General features: G+C 38.2%; 1 protein-coding gene across 2 annotated transcripts in view; it reads right to left on the bottom strand.

Annotated features, from left to right (window-relative positions):
- Positions 1-23,957, bottom strand: part of LY75 (lymphocyte antigen 75) — a 96,554-nt gene that overhangs the window by 56,141 nt on the left and 16,456 nt on the right. The window contains exons 5-14 of one of the 2 annotated variants that reach the window (XM_023217375.2): positions 21,595-21,705; positions 18,500-18,640; positions 15,332-15,523; positions 14,290-14,447; positions 12,456-12,566; positions 11,823-11,911; positions 11,514-11,683; positions 9,913-10,112; positions 8,334-8,476; positions 702-783 (exon numbers count right to left, since the gene is read on the bottom strand). In XM_023217375.2, coding sequence (XP_023073143.2) covers positions 702-783; positions 8,334-8,476; positions 9,913-10,112; positions 11,514-11,683; positions 11,823-11,911; positions 12,456-12,566; positions 14,290-14,447; positions 15,332-15,523; positions 18,500-18,640; positions 21,595-21,705 — 1,397 coding nt within the window. The remainder of the gene's footprint in view (positions 1-701; positions 784-8,333; positions 8,477-9,912; positions 10,113-11,513; positions 11,684-11,822; positions 11,912-12,455; positions 12,567-14,289; positions 14,448-15,331; positions 15,524-18,499; positions 18,641-21,594; positions 21,706-23,957) is intronic. The other variant, XM_023217376.3, reaches the window with a different exon arrangement.

Below are 23,957 nucleotides of genomic sequence, written 5' to 3' on the forward strand. Positions count from 1 at the left end.
ATATATATATATATATATATATGATTTGCAAATATTTTCTCTTATTCTGTAGGTTTTCTCTTCACTCTGTTGATTGTTTCCTTTATTGTACAGAAACTTTTTAGTTTGATGTAATCCCATTTGTCTATTTTGGCTTTTGTTGTCTGCGTTTTTGAGTTCATATCCAAAAAAATCATTGTCCAGACCAATGTCATGGAGCTTTCCCCCTATGTTTTCTCCTAGTAGTTTCATAGTTTGGGGCCTTTCATTTAGTACTTCAATTCATTTGGAGTTGATTTTTGTATATTGTATGAGATAAGGGCTTAATCTCATTTTTCTGCCTGTGGAAATCCAGTTTTCCCACTATCATTTATAGAAGAGACTGTCCTTTTCTCATTGTATGCTCTTGGTATCTTTGTTGAAACTTTGTTGGCTATAAATATATGGATGTATTTTTGGCCTCTCTATTCTGTTCTGTTGGTCTATGTGTCTGTTTTTATGCCAGTACCATGCTATTTTGGTTACTATAGCTTTGAGGTGTATTTTTGAGCTCAGGTAGTGTGGTGGCCTCCAGCTTTATTCTTTTTGCTCAATATTTCTTTGGCTATTCAGGGTCTTTTTTGGTTCCATATAAGTTTTAGGTGTGGATGTATTATTTAACAAACAACTTGTTATTGAAACAGTGCTTCCATACTACCTAAAACAATAATGTTTTAACTTACTGGTGTACGATCACTCCATTGCCATGATCCTTGTAAATCTGGGCTCCTTTTATTCAAACCAATCCACAGCCAACGCTGGCCACTATGTAAAAGGCAAGTGTTAAAAATACAAGGACAATGCTTGGCAAAAATATTTAGCACTCACATGTCTAAAGTGCATCACTAATTGAAAAGCACAGTTTCAAGTAACATAAAGAGGTCTTTTGAAACGAAACTAAGCCCTTAATATGGGGTAGCTACATAAAAAGTACCATACTTTTAAAACTACATTTTAAGCTGTTTTCTTCATATGAAAGGCAAAAACCATTCTTTGAATTTTAAGAGGAAAAAAATGGAAATTATTCCAAGAGTTTTACTGTAGTGCTTGAATATTAAACAATATTTTCAGATACACTCAAAAGCAACAATAGCATTTCTTTAAAGTGTTTGTCTATAACACTATCAAATATTCTTCTTTAAAATGCAGAACTATTTGGCTACATTTTTGTTAAACAATATTTGAAACATAGTTGAGTTCCTACTACCCACTAAGATTAAACAAGAATGTGAGTATTGCTTATGTGCCAAAGAAATATACCAGAAAAATATATTAAGTAATCATTTAAGTGATTATGCTTATCATCTATAAGTATTATACTTTTATGTAAAAGGCATTGAGCTAGGAGCAATGATGACATAGAGAAGTTTAAGACCTACATCTACTCTCAAATGTAATATGAAATAGAGATAAGATATATATGAACAACAAACTAAAGACCATTTATGACAGCTATCAAATGAGTTGTATACATTTTAGATGATACAAAAGTTCAGAGAAAGGAGAGGTCACTGTGGACTGCAGAAAATGAAGAAAGACTTCATGAGGTTGGTAGGTCAAAAGATATTCTTCAAGGGATGGCTAACATTTCTTTCTAGACATGATCCAAATGCCAGTAATCAGATTGGCCAAGAGGAAGAAGGGTAGGCCTTCCAAGGAAGACTATCTATACAAGCATATGGAGGCAGGAACATATGTCTAAGTTATCCTTTCCCCTCAAATACATTTATGCTCTGGCCAGGGATAAATATACAACATAAGTAGACGTGATATAAACATAGAAAATTTTCTCTGCCTCTAACTCCATTTGAAAATATTTTCTAAAATTTATTATACTTTTGGGTGACAAATAATAATCCATATAATTTAACCTTTTTTGTTGGCACATGATATGTATGATCAGTACATGTGTGTATACATATATAAATGTAATATGCCTGTAAGTATAATATAGAATACATTTTAAAGAAGGGGTAGATTCCAAATCTAAAAACAATGCATATTCTCAAGTTCAGCAGAATATATGAAATATATGGAACATATAGCTATGAGTCTACAGAGAAATATAATAAGTTCATTTTAATAAAATATACTAGTGAATCAAAGGCTGAAACAAAGAATTTTAAACTAATTTCTTATTTTTAAATAAATAATTGCTTTTCTTTATTTCTTACCTTTGTTCAACATTACCTCATATTTTAACAACAATAAGTACTTTTTCATCTTTTCAACCTCAAGGTTTTTGACTTAATGCAATGGAATATGAATGAGGACTGTCCTGTTTTGGTTTTCATTGTTATATTGTTTTCTTCCACAGAGAAAGATCCACCAATTTGTGGATTTAAGATATATCCAGTGGAGACAATCAAGTCCAGTTTAAATTTAGTAGCTAAAGAGGAATTTGCAGTTTATGCCTTCTGCTCATCAGGGCTCTCTTACAGGCTTCCGAGTGTATCATACCACCCGAGTGCTGGATTTCTAAACCACAGGGTCTAGACAACTGGCATATACAGCACAAGTAGAGCCAGACAGCTACAATAGAGAGGCAGTTAAGTATTCCTCCTCATACTTATTTGGGGGAAATAACTTCATTTCTCCCAAATCTTTGCACACTATATATTTGGGCCTGGGGAATTCGTGTAGAATTTTGTGTTTCCCTAAAGTAAGCATTAGCTATTTTATCTTCTTTACACAATCCACAATACAACCAGGAAGACGATCAAAGATCATTTGTCACCTGCATTGCAGAGGCTCCCACTGGCAGCCTTTTTAGAGGTTTGTCCTCAACTTTCTAGGCTCCTTAATCCCTTACCCAGTCTTCTCTCAGCTAGTAGCTCCCCTTCCTTCCACTTAGAAACATCTCTGCTTTCAAGCCCATTTCTGGCTCCTTGGCTGCATCTCAGAGGACAGTTTCCTAGAGAAGAGTTTGCTCGATTGTCCAAAATTTCTAATCTCTACTACTTTCTGAAACTGAGTTTCATCTAAACACAGAAATTTACAGATTTCAGCTTCATTTTAAAGAACTCCCTAACATGTCATAAATATAGAAAATAATAGCTACGTGTATGTTATTTTTTTTGTGCGGGATCAGAAGTAGAAAATATTTCCTCAATTGTAACTCATTCCTGGTTTGACCTAGTTTAGCTGTAGGAAGATAAAGGGAAGAAGAAATTGGCTATCACACTAATCACTGCACACTTCCGATGTTGATTTTGGAAAATGTGAAGGAAAAAATTGTACCTGATCATAACCAGCGAATCAAGTCAAACTGAGATTCCCTCTTTCTCTTTACAAATTCCTGGTACTCCAAGCACTAAGTATATGGTTTTAAAACTACTGGGTTATGAAGAGATTGCATAAAAGGTTAATATGTGTAATTGTGTTAAGATTCCTATTCTCAATCAAATTTTCTGCTGTATCTGGTTGCTAAGGAAAACAGTATCTTAGCCATAAGCCCCAGTAAATACTATTTGATGAGGGTGCTTATTCTACAAAGCCTTAGATTTATGTCTAAATCCATTCATGCCACATCACAGGAGGTAGTGTACACAGCAGCAATGGCATCGCAAACAAGGCTTTCTTATCTAATCCTGTGGCTATTTTTGCCCTACAATGGCTTTCCCTGTTGGGCTACCATTAGCAGTTGCAAAGATCTTAGAGCCTTAATGATTTGGTGCACCATGAATCTTTTCCCCTGAAATACAAATAGAGATGTGGAACTTAGATTGTGAGAGGTACAGCAGTAATCTGACTTAACTCCTTGGCATGCAATACACAATTTGGGCAATGGATATCTTGCTGAGAAAGGTCAGTTCCTGCAATAAAAAGCCAAGGCATCAAGGAGTACGCTTTAGAATCAGTTTCTAATATAAACGGGTTTGCTTCCTTCTTTCCTTTAAGCCATAGTTATAATTTTGGTTTTAGAATATGTTCTGTAAGCACAGCACAGGCAAACAATTTCTTTATTATGGAGAAGTTATTAAGAAAACAATGCAGTCTGCTTACTATGGCATTGTGTTAGCTGCTAGGATTCGAGTACAAATAAAATACAGTTCCTATGAGTGAAGGGATTATGGAGATTTGTTTTTTCTCTGTGCTGTTCTGTTTTCTAAATTCAATATGCATTATTTTTATGATTAGAAAAAAATTAAACATAGTACATTCTGTGGAAAACAGGTTTTGTAAAAGCTATACGTGTAGAGATGTAAGTAAATGGAAAGGGTTTACATTAAGTGTTTACTATGTTTATAATCAGGAGCTAGGATTTGAGGTGATTGTTTGCTTCATTACCCGTTTTTATCTTTTCTAAATTTTATATAATGAACTTGTATTAACTTTTTAAAGAAGGGAGTGCTCAACAAGTGTGATTCAAAACAAAGAAACAAATCATAAAAGTTTCCTTTCATGTTTTGTTTCCTGGTGTAATTCATTCTGTATATGGATGCTCTTAATGGTAATTTCTATCACATATGATATTCCAATGTTTTCTACTTATTGTTTCTCACAAATATCTACAACCTCATTGCTTAGTACTTATCCATGGCTCTTCGTTCCAGTTAGAGTTACTAACTGCTTGCTTGGAATCTAGACCTTATATCAGCATTTTACTTAAAAATACTTTACCTTGATAGTATGATATTGTCTGTGTCAAGCTTGAAATCTGAGGGCCGTTAAGTTGCCCTGCTTGAAACTTACACATCAGGAAGTATTGGTGGTGTATTAGAAAGGCCATGCCCCACACATATACACTGTGGAATACTATGCAGTCATAAAAAAGGATGAGTTCATGTCCTTTGTAGGGACATGGATGAAGTTGGAAACCATCATTCTGAGCAAACTATCACAAGGACAGAAAACCAAACACTGCATGTTCTCACTCATAGGTGGGAACTGAACAATGAGAACACGTGGACACAGCGTGGGGAACATCACACACTGTGACCTGTCATGGGGTGGAGGGATGGGGGAGGGATAGCATTAGGAGAAATACCTAATGTAAATGATGAGCTAATGGGTGCAACAAACCAAATGGCACATGTATACATACGTAACAAACCTGCACATTGTGCATGTACCCTAGAACCTAAAGTATAATTTAAAAAAATGCACATGTACCCTAGAACCTAAAGTACGATTAAAAAAAAAAAAAAAAGAAAGGCCATGCTCCAGAGGTGGCCACCATGAGGACTTCCATGATCACCAAAGTCACACTGGAAGCTTTGGTCATGAGCAGATTGAATGTGAGAACTGGGTTAATGTCGCTGAAATCAGAAGCTTGTTCATTGGCATGATGGTAGGATTGGGCTCTCATTGGTAAAATACAAGTTATTTGAGATGCGGGGATTAGCTAAAATATTTAGAGAAACTCTCACACTTCTCAAGAATGTATTAGAATTTTGTGAGGCCACAGCCTGTATCTTAGTAGGGCTTGATTCTAAACAATCCCACATCCAGTCATTGGGTCCTGTGATTATGACGGCCTGATACTCACTACAATAGGAACAGAATGCTGCCACAGAATGCTGCCACATCTGCTCAAGTAAACCTGTACAAGGTGATAATTAAAACACCAAAAAGGACAGAATGCTGGGATGTTGTCAAGCTTACAAAACAGGTTGTATAAAATGTTTTGTGTCTGCTTCAATGAATGTTTGCATAGCAAATGTCTGTGTGTATGGAAAATTTTGGTCTGAATTTTGTATTTGTTATAATCTATTCTCAAGGTTGAGGGAATAGCTAACACTCACCTCAAAAAGAACCCGAGAGTTGGCATTTAGTATATACAAATTACCTTGGGTCAGTCTGCAGTGAAATTTTGTATATTAATTTCTAACACTAGACAATGATGTCTAGAATACCTGAGATTCTACACAGATGCTTAATAAATAAATATTTATGGAACACAGGTATTGTATTTTACATTAGGTTCCCAGTACACTGTAGTGAAACTACATTCTCTAGTGAGAAAAACACAGCAGAAACTATATTAGAGCAAATCTGGGCCAGGCACTGTGGCTCACATCTGTGATCCCAACACCTTGGGAGGCCAAGGAAGGTGAATCGCTTGAGCCCAGGAATCTGAGATTAGCCTGAGCAACATGGAAAAACCTGTTTCTACAAAAAAAACACACAAACATCAGCTGCGTGTTGTGGCATGTGACTGTAGTCCCAGCTACTTGGGAGGCTGAAGTAGGGGGATTACCTGAGTCTGGGAAGTTGAGGCTGCAGTGAGCTGTAATCATGCCACTGGACTTGAGTGACAAAACAAGACCCTGTCTCAAAAAACAAAACAAAACAAAACAAAACAAAACAAAAAGCAAATCTGGAAAATATGGAAATTTCCAAAGAAAATATTTTATTTATTTTTTAGAGACAGCATCTCACTCTGTTGCCCAAGCTGGAGTGCAGTGGCACTATCTTGTCTCACTGTATCCTTGAACTCCTGGGCTCAAGTGATCCTCCTGACTCAGCCTCCTGAGTAACCAGGACTACAGGTGTGTGCCACCATGCCCAGTTAATCTTTTGGTTTTTTTTTTTTTTTTTTTAATAGAGACAGGGTCTCCCTATGCTGCCCAGGCTGGTCTCGAACTCCTGGTTTCAAGTAATCCTCTCATCTCAGGCCCCCAAAGTGCTGGGATTACAGGTATAAGCCACCATACCCAGCTCAAAGAAAAGACTTTAAAAATCGCTCAAAATCTTACTTCCTAGAGATATAATAGCCGTTACCCTTTTTGATATATTTTTGCAGTCTAGTTTAAAGTGTAAATAATATGCTTTACTCTTTGATAATTTATCTTTTCCTCTGCTTAATATATATAAACATTTACACATTATAGTATTGTTTTTATCTTAATGTGCATGAGATGAATTTCAAACCAAGATTAACAATAGTGATGATATAGGGATCCTTACGTTTTTCAGACTTTCAGGGAAATGCACTTAACAATGCTTCATCATTAAGTGTGATATGGCTATTAATTTGAGCTATTCTTCTATTCTAATAAGAATTTATATATTAGTTATATTTATTAAATGTAAGTGTATATTTACGTATTAAACCAGGAATGAATAGTGGATTTTACCAGATGCATTTTCAGCACCTATTAAGATGATCACATGACTTGTGATTATTAATTCAATTGCTATTTGAGTACATATGAGACAAGCACATAACATAAGCAAGGGAATTGGAGACAAGAAGTAATAAATTAGAGACCATGGCAAATCGGAGAGTCAGGCCCCATTTCTGGAGGCCACCAGCTACTCAGTACTAACTTATTTGTTGCACAATGAAAATGTTGCTAGTTGCTTTAATTTTTAAAATTAAAAATTTTGTTTAAAAATTTATTTTTTAAAGGATTTTTATTAGAATTTCACAATTTTGTAGTATTTTGTGGCCCCTTCCTCCCAGGAAAAGAACATTATAGTCTTAGAGCTGGATAAGTACTAATTGGCAAGTTTTGTTTTAAGTCTCTTTCAAAAGCACAGACTTTATTCTTGAACAAATTTGCAGACTCACACTTAATCAAAACTGAAAATGGGCTGGGTGTGGTGGCTCATGCCTTCAATCCCAGTACTTTGGGAGGCTGAGGTGGGCGGATCACCTAAGGTCAGAAGTTCGAGACGAGCCTGGCCAACATGGTGAAACTCCTTCCTCTCTGTATATATATGTATATATGCATGTATATGTGAGTGTGTATAGATATAAATACACACACAGGCACCTTGTTTTTGTTTTTTGTTTGGTTGTGTTTAATGACTTAAGATCAAACTCCTTTCCTGGCAAACAAGGACATTCCAATTTCATATCCAAATCCCATTTTCTAGCTAATTTGTATGACTCATTTCTCCTTGACCATATCTGTACATTCTGGTCTCAGTTCCTTTGCTTATGTTCTGATTTTTTTCTGGCTCCTTCTCCTTCTCCTATCTTGCCTTTTGAAATAATACCTACCTTCTAAGAATCAGCCTTCTTTATGACATTTTTCCTGATTATACTCCCGGAAATACTCCCTCCCTCCTCTGAATTCCCAAGGCCCTTCCTTGCCTATGTTCTAGATTTTCTGCCATACATTGCTGTTGGACTTTATTAAACAAAGGGTAGGGAATACATCTCATTCATCTTTAGATTCCTCATAGTGTCTGCACATTAAGAGTGCTTGATGCTGCATGACTGCTAAGCAACAAATGACCTTTCAGATAATAAAACATGTCCATTTTTTTTTCCAACAGGGAGAGAGGGCAAGAACATGCCAATTTTGAATACCTAGAGGACATCAAATTCAGCATAGAAATTCTCATTCTAAAAGCATTACCTGAACTGGTCTGTTAAAAAGTGAAGAAATTCCTTTATTTCATCCACACGGCTGAAGCTAGAAAGGTGTGCTCCAAGGGCTTGGCAGAATCGTTCAGCTTCTTCCCAGTTCCTCTTTCTCACAATTCTTTCTGCATGGAATACCTTAGCGAAATATAACGTTCATTTGTTTTCTGGTATAATCTTAAAGTATTTCACAGTGTTAAAGTCAATTACTGTCATATATGTGGGCCCCTGAAATGAATTCTGAAAGGTGTAATGAAGGCTCAGGTAAATGCACAGATACTGAGACACAGACTGGTCCGGCTGAAAGTGCCAATTCAACTGAAGGCCAGCACAGATGCCAGTCCCTGTGGTCAGATGGATGGCCTTCCTCAGCCAGGCTGGGGAACTAGTCCAAAAAGATCCATGTTCTCCCATATTCCTAGGACCTTGAAAGATAAAATGAACCAGTAGGCAAGGCTGTAAAGGATACATACACATGCTTTGGGAGTAGGCTTTGGCAAAGAAATGTGCTAACAATAGAAATTTTGAATATAAGACACTGTGACCCACACAAAAATAGAACTATTTCTGACGAGGTAGAACCAAAGAGCAGTCTGCACTGGTGTGTGAACATTGATAGAAAGTGGCAAAAGTAAACCTGGAACTTGGGCTGTTTCAAAAGAAGAAGAAAGGGGAGAAAAAGAAAGAAGAAGAGGAGGAGGAGGAAGAAGAGATGATGACACAATGACAGGCCAATTTACATTTGTCCCAATTTTTCAGTTCCTTGTAATATAATTAGATGGTCTTGCCACAGCCCCCTGGTGGGTGGAGTATACTTCTTTGTCCCTTGGCATGGGGCTTGGCCATATGACTTACTGTGTTGATGGGATATTAGTGGAGGTAAAGTGAGCAGAGGCCTGAAATGTGCTTACATGGTTGGCTTGCCTTCTTGGGCTCCAGTGATATACCACGAGAACAACCAACCCCTGCAAACTGTTGCCCTTTCAGCCTGAGCCCTAGAATGAAGGGCTGGAGCCCAGCACAGCTGACCTGAAGTTGGCAGCAGAGGTCACCAAACTAGATCAGTCAAACCCTAGATGGCTTGGAGATCTGTGAGAATGTGAGGCTATGTGTTTGTTGTCATAGCCACTGAATTTTGGGGTGGCATCTAATGGTTTGTTTATGGGACTAGCTGACTGATGCAGACCCAAATATATAAATATAAATATATATATATAATTTTTCACACTATAAACAGTGCAGGAGCTATCAATTTGACAACAAGAATTAGAGGAATATGAGGATCATAGGCAGAGCGGCAGTGTGGCATATAGTATACCAACTTACTGGGAAAAAAAGACTTTGGGAAGGAGCCAGTTCTTGGGCCTGCCTTTTTGGGCAAGACACATGCAGGGTGTGGGGCTGAGCCACCTTATGCCAGAGGTTCAGCAATGCCCTGCCAAGGACTCTGTGCTCCAGAGCACTTTAGTTAGGTTACGTAGGACTATCGAGAAGAGCATAATTTGTACAAGGACATGAACTAGGATAGTGGAAAAATACCTTCATTGAAGGATAGAATGAGAATGTCACTTTACCTTATAACAAGAAAGACTTGTGGGGAAACTCTGCCAGCCTTCAGGACAGGGGTCATCAGGCTTAGGGGCTGCTTCTTCAGGCTCAAGGGGTCCACTCATTTTCTTGCAAATTGAAAGTGCTTTGAAGCTTCTGCAGTCCTTCACCTCCCACTTTCCAAGAGACTTTCCAGTAGACATAGCCACGCAGCCGCCCGGGGAAGCTGGGATTGAAGTGGAAAGCTCAATTAACAATTAAAATGTTAAAGTTCAAACATCTTCTAGGGTTCCTACTCTTTATTTCAGCCAAGTTGGGGAGAGAGAATAAAAAGACATGGAACAAAGAGAGGAAAGAAATGTGTTGTTCAGAATAATAATGATAGGTGTTTACTATTTGTAAAGTACTTTTTGAAAAAGATTAATCCTCACAACAAACATATGGGGGGATTCTATTGTCATAATTTGAGGTACAGTGAGAATTGACTTGTTCAAGGTCATAGAATTAGTAAGTGGTTGCCCCCAGGATTTGTGCCCAGGTGGTCTGTTTCTAGAGCTGTACCCTAAATACTATTGCTGCTTAGGATAGTGGTTCAAATTAGCTTAACAACTTTGAGCAGTTTTTTTTTTTTTTTGTTTTTGAGACGCAGTCTCTCTCTGTCCCCCAGGCTGGAGTGCAGTGGCCAGATCTCAGCTCACTGCAAGCTCCGCCTCCCGGGTTTACGCCATTCTCCTGCCTCAGTCTCCGGAGTAGCTGGGACTACAGGCGCCCGCCACCTCGCCTGGCTAGTTCTTTGTATTTTTTAGTAGAGACGAGGTTTCACAGTGTTAGCCAGGATGGTCTCGATCTCCTGACCTCGTGATCCGCCTGTCTCGGCCTCCCAAAGTGCTGAGATTACAGGCTTGAGCCACCGCGCCCAGCCTTGAGCAGTTTTTAAGCAACATAGTAAACCTCAAAACACAACTCTCCCAGATTCTGATCCAAAGGAAAAGCTGGTATAATATAGAAGGAGGTATGTGGTAACATACATTTGTTTACTATTTATTTTATGACAGTCATAATTTTATGTATTCATAACAGTATTAAAAGTATGAAACAGTATTAAAATAAATAATGCAAGATAGCCTCCATACTTCTTATCCATTGAGAATAATGGAAGAAAACACATTCAGTTTTGATAGAAGGTTAGGAAGCAGAGAGATGAAAATGTAAAGAGCCTCACATGGGCGCTTCGAGATTCTATTTGAGATTTACACAGAAAAGATTTTAAAAACTCACACTGGTGCTTCTAGCTCTGAGCCATTAGGTGGTGGTTTGGGAGAACTAAGTTTTTGAACTTCTTTCACTGGATTATTCTCAAGGACATAATAGGGAAGACACAGCCACTGCTTCTATGTATGTTTCCATAGATAGCCTCCAATCCTGAAGATCATCACGTCCCTCACATTTCAAAAGTAAGTGAGGAACACCTTTGAGAGGAGTGCTGCCTTTCACCAGTCACAGTATACTGCTACTTTAGTGCAGCACACTAACATGGCACATGTATACATATGTAACAAACCTGCATGTTGTGCACATGTACCCTAGAATTTAAAGTATATATATAAAAAAAGATTAAGACACTCACCTGGCTCAAGAAAATTCCAGTTGGAAAAGGTTACAGACCGCCTTGTTCCACCAACAGTTGCCCAATTATACTCTCCACGAGAATTTACATCTCTCAGGCCAGTCCAGAAGTATTTTCTTAGAGATTTATCATACTTTTTCATCAAATCATTTAGGTATTCTTGTTCAAATCTACAAAAGGAGAATCAAATTGGCAAGTGTTTCACAATGATTGACTCTATTTGAAGATGCACCTTTTTCTTATGAAGACTGTTTAGCAAAAGAACTCAGAGTTGAAAGTTTCTGAGTACAAGTTTACTGATGGTCACACCTGCTAGTGATAGTCAGATTGCAGTTTGTTCCAAAAGGGACCTCATCCTCGTAAATCTTGTAACAGGTTTCTCCATGTCTCTTCCAGCCCTAAATCAGAGGAAAAATGCTGTCAAACTGTTTTCCAGACTTGATGGTGTCCCCTTCCGGCAAGCATGTTTCTGTTACATTGATAGCATCTTAGAACATGTGGAAATTGAGGACATAGCTATTGAATTCACACATGTGATGGGGGTGGGATGCAATTTTCACAGATAACTTCCACAAGACTGTGAGCCTGTGTCAGACAAAAGGTATGGGTTAATTTTCTTTATTCTTGGAGGCTGGCTCATCATAAGAGTATAATATTCACTGGATGAATTATTTTTGAATATTGATAATATTAGTGGGGGAAGTAAAGACATCAGCCTTGAGGATAGTAATTCTACAAATATTTATAGAAATTTTCAAATTTCTGCTTCTGTAAGAAGCAATATGCTATAACTCACTGCCTTCTGGCTTGTTCTAACATAAATAAACAGAAACTAGTAGTTTCCTCAGTTTTATAAGTCTGAATTATTTAAGTCTCAGCTACCATTTCTAATCAAGAAGTTGTAACACTGCTTGAGAAAATTTACATAGGGATTTCACCTACCTCATTTGGAGGACACATCTTATCAGAACTTGCGTCGTTCAGTTTTTCTCCCTTTCTCTTGCATACATATTTTAGTTTCTCCTCACATGATTGGACTTTCCACTGACCTAGCTTTGAAAGGAGACAAAAACATTTGCTTGGAAAGGAAATTATTTACCGCATATTCAAAACTGAACTCACAAAAACTATGAGAGAAAGAGAGAGAGAGGAAGAGAGGGAGAGGGAGAGAAAGAGAGAGAGAGAGAGAATTAATATAAATGAATTATCAAATGTGAGAACACACTCCTAGAAAATGCTACTCAACAGGCCTGCAAAGTGATGGCTCACAACCAGTTACCTCAGCATCACCTCCAGGTCACACTGTGGATAAATTTCATTTTCTTATAAGAGTTGCAATAAAACCATCAAAGGACACTTAGTATAAAAGCTGAAGAGAGAAGAACTCAGCCCACAGTTGCAGCATTCTAGTCTTCTTCCTTATGGCACAGCCAAAGTTTGAAACTTTTAGGCACATCATCAACCTCCCTTTCTCAGTTTCCTCACGTGTAAAATGATGCTGGTGGCTAAAATAGCTATTCTCCACGAATTCTAGGTCAAAAGTTTCTTTCAACTCTACCTCAACCTGGACTTCAAAATTCTCTCTTTCAAATATGCTACTTAATATTAATTTGCTTAATTGACTAAGTCACTTTGCTTTCTTCGAATTTTAATAAGACGATTGTGCTAAGGGTCAGTTTTGAACGTTGGAATGCTGTCTAGGTATGTCATCAGTTCACTCTTGCCCATGGGAACCCCTTTCCATTTCTGATGTTCTTCTAAAGACATGTTGGATATCATTTTGAATAGAGCTTCAAATGTGACACCTTTCTAAATTTCTTTTAAATACACATAATATTTATTGCTTCCACTTAAGTCTCTTTAGATGTCTGAGTGACACAGTCACTTTCATAACCAATTAGGAGTCCACAGGAAAGTGATACAAACAAAACATAGAGGTACATATATCTTTTCTGCTCAAGACACAGCCTATTTTGGATTATTAAGGCTGAGCATTCTATAGGAGTAAGATGGTTTCTGAAAGATGTTAGGCCTAGTTTTTAAATAAAATCATTTTTTCACTTTTCAAAGTAGTATCGATATAAAACAATCTAAACATGAATTTGGAAGATGGGATTTTTCAGGTTAAATTGTGGTTATCTGCCAAATATTATATTGATGGCAGAAAGGTGGGTGGAGGCCCTGGTCCTGAGAGAAAGCAGGTTGCTAGAATCAGTCTGGCACAAGAATCTGAGTTCTAAAGGGATTCTCTGTATCTGTTTGAGACCAGAAAAGATGCTCTCAGATAGGATGTAGGTTGCTTATTTAGTAATTGCTTTTATTTACCTTTTTAAAGTAACTACCAGAAAGACAATCTAGACTTGAGATTATTTTTTGCCAACCTCTGGCACCACGGACCAGTTTTGTGGAAGACAATTTTTTCCACAGAGGGTGGCGAAGAGGATAGTTTTGGGATGAAACTGTTCCACAAGGAAGTGCAACCTAGATCCCTTGCATGTGCAGTTCATAATAGGGTTCGCCCTCCTATGAGAATCTAATGGTGCTGCCGATCTTACAGGAGGCGGAGGTCAGGTAGTAATGTTTGCGTACCCACCACTCACCTCCTGCGGTGCGACCCAATTCTTAACAGGTAATGGTCTATGGCCCTGTACCCTGATCCACAGGGCTCCTATCTTTTCTTTTCCAGCTTATACACAAACTTCCCAACCAAAGAAATCTTAATATTATCATTAAGTAAAACAATAAGAATATAAAGAAACCATAGGAGGTTTCCTACCTCTCCTAAGTAGGAAACACAGTTAGGCGTCTTATTGTAGGGAACATTTGGCTCATTCTCATCCCAATATGTTAGAGTAACTTCAGTACCATCTGACCACCGAAATAAAGTTGGTATATTTATGTTTTTAAGGCCTATCCATACTTCTTCTTTGGCATCTAAAAGAAAAATGTTTTATTTCTTTGATTTTGCTCAATTACATACTTTAATATTTATATTGTTATACGAATTTTTACATTCTGATACGGAGTTTTAAGAGCCTTTGTAGTACTTTAATTTGGTTATTAATATGTTGGTAAGACAGGCAGGTTGGGTAATGAAGGCTTTTTAAGTCACTTGTGCCAGTAAAGTACACAGGTAGAGCATCTGCAGGCTGGGTGTTCCTGATATCTGGTGTAGATAAACTTTGCTTTGTGGGATGAATGAAATTCTATAAATACAATCATACATATCCCAGTTTGAACAGAAATACTGTCCACTGCTGCCCTGGTATGACTCTGCTGCCTTCACAAGTGAAACAAGGAGCACCAGGCTGGCACTGAGTAGGTACCTACTCTGAGCTATTATTAGTGAATTCTAGGAAGAGATTATACTACTGTCAGTCTAGTATATTTTCCTTTACCAGTATTTAGCTTTCAAGTAATTATAAAAGTGAAGTAATTATCACTTAAGTTTTCTGAGCAACTTAAATAAAATTTAGCTCATGAGAAGAGGGAGATTATTCAATCAATGGTAGTACTGTCAAATTGGTTGCCACTAGGCACATGTGGCCACTTAAATTAATTAAAATGAAATAAAAGTAATAATTCAGTTCCTCAGTTGCCCTAGCTACATGCCAACTGCTCAAAAGCTGCATATGGCTAGTGGCCACCATACTAGACAGTGCTAATTGTAGAACAGTTCCATCACCAGAGACAATCCTATCTGACAGTCCTGACCTGTGGGATCAGACTGTAAGCTTTTCATTCCCACCAAGAGTCTAAAACCAGGGATACTTTAAAATGCCTTAAGCCTTTCAAATAGGATATTTTTAAAAACTTACCCTCATTATGGAGTTTTGTGATCACCACCTCCACATCTGCTAAAGAATGAATGCTGATTAGGTCACTACTGAAGTCTTTGCATTTCGCATGTGCCTTATCCCAGGAATTACTTTCATTTACCAGTAGATAGCAAAATCCATTATTTGGCAGCCAGCCTGCATCACAGCGGGTATCTGAGTACGTCCAGACATCTGGGGGAAAAGCAGCTATTTATATTCCAGTAAAGATACATCTATTTTGAATCAATAACATTGCAAATTATTTTTTCTTGAATAATGAGGGTCCTGGAAAACTGGGGAATGTGATGTCAGATGCTACAGTGACACGAATTCATGCGGTGCCTACCACATAAATGAGGTATATATGGCATCGTAGGAATTCCCACTGGGATTCAGAAAATGATGTGACTTTAACGTGCTTCAATGTGCTATATGGCTGAGCACAGACTATTAAAGGGTTTAGACACAATCAAGGGAGAAATTGCCCTTAGTCCAAGTAGACAGTAGAAAGATGTGCCTTAAGTCAGTTTCTGACAAATCTTTTCCTGGGTATGGAATTTGTTAGGTTTCCCTCCAGTCTCTGTCCTTGAGAAGATTATAAGAGGGCAAGCCTCGTTTTCTTGTATGGTCAGCTTAGCAAGGGGATGTAGATTAATGCTCACTGTTGAACAAAGGACAGGCAGAGATTTAAGGGACAGAATAAGACATTTATACACTTCGCATCCAAGAGATGGCAGCAACGGAGGGAAAGGGCAAAGGTTACCCCTGCACTTCTTTCCTTCCCTCTGTTAGACAGATGGACCTCATGGAATTAGTGATTCTGTTTTGACCATGATAAAGCTCACAATCGAAGGTCTAATCTTTCCAGATTAGAAAAAATGAAGTATAAAACTCTACAGAATACTTCTACCCCTGTTAACAAAACCAGAAAGTGAGTTGGTTACTCAGCCTTCACTGATTCAGAACCATTTGGAATATCCATTGTAAGAAAGCACAGCATCTTAAAAATGTGGACAGTTTGTTTTCTTACTGAAGGATAAAGTGATTCAGATTCAGCTAGCCTCTTACGCTTGGAAGATAACTCAATTAACTTTAATATTCTGAAATAGCATGTATTATTGTTATATTTCATAATTATGATAAAGGAACAGAGGAAAAATATCACCCACAATGGAACTTAATGCAATCATTTTCATATTCTAGTCTTTGTCTCAATGAATATATATTTTTACAAGATTAAAATGATAAGTAGGAATATCATTTGGTTTTGTTCTTTGTATTTTCCTGCTGGCACAGTTATTTTAGTAAATGCATATTATTCAATCATGTGGAAACATCATGATTTACTTAATAATTGCTACTGCGAGATATTTACTTAATCTATTATCAATTGCTCTAGCTTATTTTCATTTGTGCTGGCTTTTCTATTATGCCTTCTGCTGTATGGACTAAATGCGGTTTGAATCAACTTGAAAGACAAATGTTCATTTCCCCTATTATCTTAAAATATCCCCTTACATTCTTTATTTTAAATCTAGTTTTTCCTTAAAAATTGCTCTATGCTCCTTTTTAGATGACAAGACATTTGGATGCTTTATTCCCTTCACTCATAGTTCCTTTTAAAGCAGGACATTTAAAAATCATCCTTTCCCCTTGATATGATTTGGCTGTGTCCTCATCCAAATCTCACCTTAAATTCCCATGTGTTACGGGAGGGACCTGGTGAAAGGTAATTGAATCATGGGGGCAGGTCTCTCCCGTGCTGTTCTCGTGATAATGAATAAGTCTCACGAGATCTGGCAGTCTTATAAGGGGGAGTTTCCCTGCACAAGCTCTCTTTCTTTGCTCACCACCATCCATGTGAGATGTGACTTGCTCCTCCTTGCCTTCTGCCATGATTGTGAGGCCTGCCCAACCATGTGAGACTGTAAGTCCATTAAACCTCTTTTTCTTCCCAGTCTTGGGTATGTCTTTATCAGTAGCATGAAAATGGACTAATACACCCCTCCAGTTTTGAATATTAGTTTCTCTCATTTGGTGAGGATGTAATTAAATACCAGGTATACATCAGGCCCTGTGCTTGACAGGCAAGGCACTCCTCTTCTCCATTCTTTCAAAAACTCCTCACACCTTTCTACTCCTCAAAAACTTCAGCTGTTCTTAAGTCTCTTTCATCCCCAAACTCCCTGGAAAAAACCCCTCATTGTACACATTTTGTCCCTCTGCACCTCTCCTTTTTTACTTGAGTTTTCAATGCAAAGACCTGCCTGGCAGAGAAGGACAGAAAAGGGCCGGGTGCTATGGGGCACAGGGTGAAGAAGCCTGGGATTACTCCTGTGTCATAGGTTTTTGCCTTATTACGGATGCATGCACAGTAGTGGTTCTCAGACTTGAATATGCATCAGAACCACCTGGAGAGCTTCTTAAAACACAGATTGCAGCCGGGCGCAGTGGCTCACGCCTGTAATCCCAGCACTTTGGGAGGCCGAGGCGGGTGGATCACCTGAGGTCGGGAGTTCGAGACCAGCCTGACCAACATGGAGAAACCCCGTCTCTACTAAAAAATGCAAAAAAAATTAGCTGGGCCTGGTGGCACATGCCTGTAATCCCAGCTACTAGGGAGGCTGAGGCAGGAGAATTGCTTGAACCTGGGAGGCAGAGGTTGCGGTGAGCCAAGATCGTGCCTTTGCACTCCAGCCTGGGCAATAAGAGTGAAACTCCGCCTCAAAAAAAAAAAAAAAAAAAAAAACCACAGATTGCTCGACCCCATCCTCTAGTTTCTGATGTAGCAAATCCGTGGTGGGTCCTGAGAGCCTGCATTTCTAACAGGAAGAGGTGATGCTGATGCTGTTGGTCTGGGGATCACCCCTGGAGAACCGCTGCTCTGGAGAAAAAAGAGCCACATACGAACAGAAGTATATTTCCTATTTCGAATATCTCTGCCTTCTTCTGGGCATGTACATCCTTTTATTTAATATCCTTTACTACCTCAACCAAAGCTTTATTCATATATGGTTCATAACATCTAACCACAGGGTTAAAAATCAAGTACTTTTCGGTACTATCAGTATCAGAAGGAAAGGTAGAAATGGATGTCGGAAAAGATTTACTTGTTTTCACAAAACTATGATTTTAAGACCTATTTGTATAAGCATGTAAGAAAGATACCTGTTAACTCCACCGTATTATTTAATGGTTTCCTGCAGACATAGGGCAGTTGAGCTTCACAAGAAAAGCTCTGCCACAGACCAGACTCAGCATCCATTCTTGCGCAGCTGGAGCCACCAATAGTAGGTGCACTGGGCCTGTCTTAAAAGGGAACATTTTTCAAAGCATTAGAATGAGAAAGTTAGGGCCAGGATGGTGGTCAGAAAGAATAATTTGTATTCCTAATTTTATGCTTTTATGGGAACTCATAGTATAGTTAAAACTTAGCTAAATTGAAATGCATAAGCCTCAATGAATAATTATGTGCTTAAATCCTTGAGGAATCGCCATACTGTTTTCCATAATGGTTGAACTAGTTTACAATCCCACCAACAGTGTAAAAGTGTTCCTATTTCTCCACATCCTCTCCAGCACCTGTTGTTTCCTGATTTTTTAATGATTGCCATTCTAACTGGTGTGAGATGGTATCTCATTGTGGTTTTGATTTGCATTTCTCTGATGGCCAGTGATGATGAGCATTTTTTCATGTGTCTGTTGGCTGTATGAATGTCTTCTTTTGAGAAATGTCTGTTCATATCCTTTGTCCACTTTTTGATGGGGTTGTTTTTTTCTTGTAAATTTGTTTGAGTTCTTTGTAGGTTCTGGATATTAGCCCTTTGTCTGATGAGTAGATTGCAAAAATGTTCTCCCATTCTGTAGGTTGCCTGTTCACTCTGATGGTAGTTTCTTTTCCTGTGCAGAAGCTCTTTAGTTTAATTAGATCCCATTTGTCAATTTTGGCTTTTGTTGCCATTGCTTTTGGTGTTTTAGACATGAAGTCCTCGCCCATGCCTATGTCCTGAATGGTATTAACTAGGTTTTCTTCTAGGGTTTTTATGGTATTAGGTCTAACATTTAAGTCTCTAATCCATCTTGAATTAATATTTGTATAAGGAGTAAGGAAAGGATCCAGTTTCAGCTTTCTACTTATGGCTAGCCAATTTTCCCAGCACCATTTATTAAATAGGGAATCCTTTCCCCATTTCTTGTTTTTCTCAGGTTTATCAAAGATCAGATGGCTGTAGATGTGTGGTATTATTTCTGAGGACTCTGTTCTGTTCCATTGGTCTATATCTCTGTTTTGGTACCAGTACCATGCTGTTTTGGTTACTGTAGCCTTGCAGTATAGTTTGAAGTCAGGTATTGTGATGCCTCCAGCTTTGTTCTTTCCCATTACTGGGTACATACCCAAAGGATTATAAATCATACTGCTATAAAGACACATGCACACGTATGTTTATTGCGGCACTATTCACAATAGCAAAGACTTGGAATCAACCCAAATGTCCATCAGTGACAGACTGGATTAAGAAAATGTGGCACATATACACCATGGAATACTATGCAGCCATAAAAAAGGATGAGTTTGTGTCCTTTGTAGGGACAGGGATGCAGCTGGAAACCATCATTCTCAGCAAACTATCGCAAGAACAGAAAACCAAACACCGCATGTTCTCACTCATAGGTGGGAACTGAACAATGAGATCACTTGGACTCAGGAAGAGGAACATCACACACCGGGGCCTATCACAGGGAGGGGGGAGGGGGGAGGGATTGCATTGGGAGTTATACCTGATGTAAAAGACGAGTTGATGGGTGCTGACGAGTTGATGGGTGCAGCACACCAACATGGCACAAGTATACATATGTAACAAACCTGCACATTATGCACATGTACCCTAGAACTTAAAGTATAATAAAAAATAAATAAATAAATAAATAAAAATAAAACACTTGACCCAAAAAAAAAAAAATTATGTGCTTAAATATGTCTTTCTTCTAAAATATAGGATCTAAGGGGAAAATATTATGATACATTGTAGTTAATTTTAAAAACAAAAACAAAAACCAAAACTTTTTCCTTAAATGACTTCCAGGTCATATTCTATGGTTAGTAGCTCTTTTTTTTTTTTTTTTTTTTTTTTTGAGATGGAGTCTGGCTCTGTCGCCCGGGCTGGAGTGCAGTGGCCAGATCTCAGCTCACTGCAAGCTCCGCCTCCCGGGTTTACGCCATTCTCCTGCCTCAGCCTCCTGAGTAGCTGGGACTACAGGCGCCCGCCAACTCATCCCGCTAGTTTTTTGTATTTTTTAGTAGAGACGGGGTTTCACCGTGTTAGCCAGGATGGTCTCGATCTCCTGACCCCATGATCCACCCGTCTTGGCCTCCCAAAGTGCTGGGATTACAGGCTTAAGCCACCGCGCCTGGCCCAGTTAGTAGCTCTTAATCTGCTACTCCATAAAATAAAAATATTAAGTTGTCATTGTCATGCCATTAAGGCCTTGAGTTTTAAAGATTAAATTATCTTTAAAGATTCTATTTACTGAAATAATAAAAGTATTACTTCATTTGCTGATAAGGAAATTTAGCAAACTAAATTAATTCAAGTGACTAATTGGAATTTTATTGCTCTTAACTCAGTTTTCCTGTATGTGTGCAGAGCAGTTTTATACTGAAATCAGTGTTAACTTTAGGTTCTACATTTGTTATAAGTCTAAGATTTTATTTTTCAAAATTGTCTAATCCTTCCTTTGGGGAGAAAGTCTTTTGGCTAAATGGCATTTTGTTTGTTTTATCCCCTAAAAGACTCTCTTTGAGGTATTTATTTGTATTAGAAAATACAACCATGATGTTGTCAGTACTTGGGTGCTATAGTGGGGAGAGACCCCAGGAGTTTGAAAATGAAGGGATATTTCCATATTAGAGTTAAGCTGCAGATGAAACACAGCATGGGTGAGTCACAGCCATGCCAAGTTCTTTAGGGACACAGAATGGCTCCTGGGTCATGTGGTGGAGCTCCTTCTGCTCTTACATAAAAATGCAGGGCTGTTCTAAAGGTCTAAAGGTTCAAATGCCCAGTTGTCCATGGATGGTGTGGTTCAGTTTGGCAATAACAGTACCACAATTAAGAATGGTTTAGGAAGAAAACATTCTTCTGAGAGGTAACCATAGTAAGAGTTGCCAAGATGTGAAACTTTTCTAAGCTATTGGTGAGTGAGAAGTTTTTGCTTTTTTGAAGATTTGTTCTGTGCAGACGGGGTGGGGAAGGAGCAGTTACCTGGATCCCAGTTGAGAAAGTTTAATGGTTTGTGGTCTGACCATTCCCAGCCTCTAGCAGAGTATAGCTGATTTAAACCAATCCAGAAAATTTTAGCAATGCCTTCTTTTTCTGTAAGAATTAAAAAATTTTAAAAAGTGACAAAGTTGCCTAAGTTATTATCTAAATTAGACTTATTCTACTAATAACAAACAAATGTGCAGACCTTGATTGTAAGGCAGCAGTCACTGTAGGAGGCTGTCTATGCATCAAAGGCAGGCAATGCTAATAGACAAAAGTCTTCAGACTATTGAGAAACCCAAAGGCTGATAAGTTAATTCAATTCTTCTCTCCGATTAGCTTGTCAAATACCCTTTCATCTAAGGTAAGAACAGAAGCTTCTTAGAGTAGCTGTCTCACTATCTATTTTTAATCCTCTTTTATTAACATAGAAGACTTATCAAAAGCAGTTTCCATTGTACTTCTAGATTTGGAAGATCTGACTGGATTCTAGACCGACAATTTAAATTTATTAGGCACACATATTATTTGCCAGGTTCTAGGGATATAAAAACTGAAATGACAAAGTCCCTGTCCTCATGAGAATTTCAATCTAGTAGAAGGAGACAGACATGGATCCCTCAAATGATCAAGTTTTTTCTGGGACTGGATCAGAAATATGTATAGCAGCTGTTTCATAGATAATGAAATATATATATATGGCTCATGGCTCTAGGTCCCAAAGGGTCCAGTTTATACTAGAGATACTGAATGAGTCTCACACACACACGCACACACACACATGGTACAATGGAGATAAAGCATTCAAATTTATTATTTGATGACCAGATGCTATCAGCAATTAAGAAAGATAGAAGGTGGGTGGATCACCTGAGGTCAACAGTTTGAGACCAGCCTGGTCAACATGGTGAAACCCCGTCTATACTAAAAACACAAAAATTAGCCAGGTGTGGTGGCGTGTGCCTGTAATCCCAGCTACTCGGGAGGCTGAGGCAGGAGAATTGCTTGAACCCAGCAGACAGAGGTTGCAGTGAGCCAAGATCGCACCACTGCACGCCATCCTAGCTTGAACCCAGCAGACAGAGGTTGCAGTGAGCCAAATTGCGCCACTGCACGCCATCCTAGGCGACACAGCAAGACTCGGTCTAAAAAAAAAAAGAAGAAAAGAAAGAAAGAAAGATAGCTGGAAAGCAGATGTAATTTAGGTAGTGAGGCCAATTTCTGATATGTGACTCAATGTGCATATGCCCACAAAAAATGGATGCAATCATGTTGGTATGGGTTCATGTATATTGGAAAAAGAATGTGCAAATGATGGTAACGATTTTCAATACTGCTTAGGAAGTCACTACTCCTAGATCAGTATTTACACATGGTAGTTTTCAGTAAAGGGGCACTTAATAAAAATTTCTTTTCCAGATTTGGATATTGTGAGTTTTAGAGGTTAAAACACAGTTTTCTTGGGTCTTGGGAAACCAATAGTCATAATTAGGCATATTGATATGCCTAAGAAGCTTTCATACTGGAAAAGGAACTTGAAACATTAGAAACAGATATACTTCTAAAATTAATGGTATGTATTAAATATGGGGCATGTCTAGCCAGGAGTAGGGTGCAATAAGGCCCTTTACCATATTACCTTACTTTCATTAGTTATTAAAGACAATGGATGCATAAAGAATCATGCAACATTTATTCCTCCAAATGCATCATTAGATTGTTTAGTAGGATGTTGATTGTCACTTTGGCACTTTTCTCCTTGATTGAAGTCACAGTTTCCAAATGTCAATATTCTAGGAATCTTTAATTATTGGCACTTTTCATTCTCAACAATATTTTTTGTAAGTCTTCAGTGAGGTCTGGAATACAACTCCAATGCCAAACACTAGCCCATTCGGCTTATTTGGCAGATTTTCATTCTAAAGATCTGAATATTCAAGTGCCAAACAATACAGGAAAAGGGTAAAGCTACGAGTAAGAAACGAGGTCTGAATAAAGCTGTAAACAAAAAGAATGACAAAAGGCTTGTGGTCTTTTAATGATAAAAAGAGATAAAGATATCTAAGAGGGGTACGTAGTATTAACAAAAAAGTAAGCTGGGCATAATCCTGTGCTCCTGTAGTCCTAGCTACTTGGAAGACTGAGGTGGGAAGATCGCTTGAGCCCAGGAGTTCTGGCTATACTGTACTCTGATCACATCTGTGAATATCCACTGCACACCAGTCTGGACAACGTATTGAGACCCTGTTTCAAATAAATAAATAGGGTTCTGCAATTCTATATGTCGATATTCAAATCCCAATCTGATACTTCTTAGCTGTATGCTGTTGGGTATATTATTTCTAAGGATCAATTTCCTTATC

The sequence above is a fragment of the Piliocolobus tephrosceles genome, chromosome 11 (genome assembly GCF_002776525.5).
Source record: "Piliocolobus tephrosceles isolate RC106 chromosome 11, ASM277652v3, whole genome shotgun sequence".
Lineage (NCBI taxonomy): Eukaryota > Metazoa > Chordata > Mammalia > Primates > Cercopithecidae > Piliocolobus > Piliocolobus tephrosceles.